This window comes from Engraulis encrasicolus, chromosome 16 (assembly GCF_034702125.1).
Source record: "Engraulis encrasicolus isolate BLACKSEA-1 chromosome 16, IST_EnEncr_1.0, whole genome shotgun sequence".
NCBI lineage: Eukaryota > Metazoa > Chordata > Actinopteri > Clupeiformes > Engraulidae > Engraulis > Engraulis encrasicolus.
Window position 1 is genome coordinate 2,242,501 of NC_085872.1, and position 2,500 is coordinate 2,245,000.

The 2,500-nt window shown below is 44.0% G+C and overlaps 1 protein-coding gene across 1 annotated transcript in view; it reads left to right on the plus strand.

Annotated features, from left to right (window-relative positions):
* The window catches only part of frem3 (Fras1 related extracellular matrix 3), a 27,438-nt gene that overhangs the window by 21,656 nt on the left and 3,282 nt on the right, over positions 1–2,500 (plus strand). Inside the window, exons 16-22 of the mRNA XM_063218245.1 lie at positions 1–105; positions 318–510; positions 982–1,086; positions 1,197–1,324; positions 1,509–1,643; positions 1,819–1,945; positions 2,403–2,500. The exon at positions 1–105 is cut by the window's left edge and continues 227 nt beyond it; the exon at positions 2,403–2,500 is cut by the window's right edge and continues 90 nt beyond it. Of these exons, the coding sequence (XP_063074315.1) occupies positions 1–105; positions 318–510; positions 982–1,086; positions 1,197–1,324; positions 1,509–1,643; positions 1,819–1,945; positions 2,403–2,500 (891 nt within the window). The remainder of the gene's footprint in view (positions 106–317; positions 511–981; positions 1,087–1,196; positions 1,325–1,508; positions 1,644–1,818; positions 1,946–2,402) is intronic.

Sequence of the window (2,500 nt, forward strand, 5' to 3'; positions counted from 1 at the left end):
TACCGCAACCTCAACCTGGAGGCTTGTCTCTGGGAATTCAACAGCTACTATGACATGTCTGAACTGCTCAACACGTGCGGCGGCTCCGTTGGCACCGATGGTCAGGTGAGCTGCACAGATACTTTTACCACAGTGATGATGGAGTCATCATCACTCCTCTTTGAGTTATGTTGCCCTTTAATCAAAAAAGACATGTTATGTTTAGCATGCTTCGTGACACTCCATCATAAATCCGTCAAAATTGGAATAAAGGAACTACATTGTTCTCATTTTATCTTCTTTGTGTTCTGCCCCATTTGGTCTTTTTTCCGCTGTAGGTTCTGAATCTTGTGCAGTCTTATGTGACCCTACGCGTACCACTATTTGTTTCCTACGTCTTCCACTCTCCTGTGGCCGTGGGAGGATGGCAGCATTTCGACCTGCAGTCAGAGCTCCGCCTTACCTTTGTGTACGACACGGCTATTCTGTGGCAGGACGGCATTGGCAGCCCGCCAGAAGCAGAGATGCAAGGTGAGGTTGAGGGCATATGCTTTACCATGTCAGGTATGGCTGTTGATGTACATGTGATGACCACAAAATTAGAGCTGGAACTAAAGGGGAGGTTTTGGCCACTGTATTTCTATATGATCACATACATATAGTCTATTATAATTATTATAATTTCAGCATTTGAAGACCTAACTTCTGATCAAAACCTAAAGATTTAATTGATGTAGGCAAATTTAACAAATGGAGTATGTTTCCTTATACAGGTACTTGAAACAATATGCAATGACAATGGAGCATTCCACGATGGTGGTCTGAGTTGCAAACACAAGGTGGCATAGTGTTGTAGACAGATCAACATTGCCTCCTTGTGGCCAATTACGTGCATAACTTTTAAGAACAACAATTGTGCTGAAGCCGAAAAGAGATGCCTCTGACCATGTTAGTTGCATGGACGTTTTCTGACATTCATCCAGATCCTTTTGTCTCTCACAGGCGCCATGTACCCAACCAGCATGCGAATCAATGAAGAAGGCCGTCTGGTGGTGAACTTTAAAACTGAGGCTCGATTCAGGGGCCAGTTTGTTATGTCCCATCCAGGTAAGGGAGCTCACATACTGTATTTCAATCGGCTTGAAAGCTTATGCTAATTTGTGTTGTTGAAAGTGCTTCCTCACCTGTAACTGTTTGTGTTTGTTACACTTGTCCAGCAACATCTCTAGCATCCATGATAATGTCTGCGGATCACCCTGGATTGACCTTCACCCTCTCTTTGGTGCGCACTGAGCCCACCTACAACCAGCCCATGCAACAGTGGAGCTTCGTGTCAGATTTTGCTGTAGGTTCCTACATCTATACATCATTTGTCATAACCATGAACATATTTTGAATATCACCTTTGCTTTACCACACTGTACAAATTTTGACACAGTCTTCACTATGAGCCTACAGTATGTATCTTCGCAAAAGTGTGAAATATAAGATGAAATTCAAGACATTTTCTATGTCTTTTTGGTCTGTAGATCCGAGATTATTCAGGCACATACACGGTGAAGCTGATTCCCTGCAGCGCCGCCCCCAGTGGCGAGTTCAGCATTCCCCCAGTCTGCCACCCCCGAGAGCCTCTCACCTTCGACATGGACATCCGCTTCCAACAGGTCAACCACTGCCTAACACAAATCATTTCATTTATTGCAATAGTGCATTATGATCAATAGTGCCACTATTGATCATAATGCACCATTAAAATAAATAATGAAATTACATCATCAATTTGCCAGTCATAGACACACAACTAAAACACCAACTACAACATGCCCTGTATTTCTATAGGTCAGTGACCCAGTGTCTGCAGAGTTCAGTCTGAACACCCAGATGTTCCTGCTGTCCAAGAAAGAGCTGTGGTTGTCCGATGGATCCATGGGCTTTGGAGAAGGAAGTGACTCTGCCTTTTCTGAAGGTAAGAAAATGAGAGAGTGCGAGGCGGGATTAGAGACAGACATATGCCTCTTTTCCACTGCCGGTTTTCTGGTAGGCCTACCGCTCGACACAGCACGACTCGGTCACCACTTTTTGCTTTTTGATTGGGCACAACACAGCTCAATTGAAGAACAAAAACTCTCGGCCGGGTTGCGCTGTGTCGAGCTGTAGGCCTATCAGAAAACCGGCAGTGGAAACGAGGCATTAGTGACCTCATTGTAGCATTTGAGAATTTATACCAACGCTTAACATGTGTCTGCCTAAAAAGATTACATGTAGATATTGCCCATTAGCTAGCCTATCCTACTCAAACATGAAGACACAACAACTCTTGTCTTCAATGTGTACTATTGAGTGGGTGGAGGTAATGATAAGTCACAGAGACAGGCCCAAAAATAGTCATCATGTTTATCGCTGAATATCACCATATTTTACAGGTTCTACCATCTATGGCCGAGTCATGGTGGATCCCGTTCAGAACCTTGGAGAATCATTCTCCTGCAGCATTGAAAAGGTTTTCCTTTGCACTGGCACT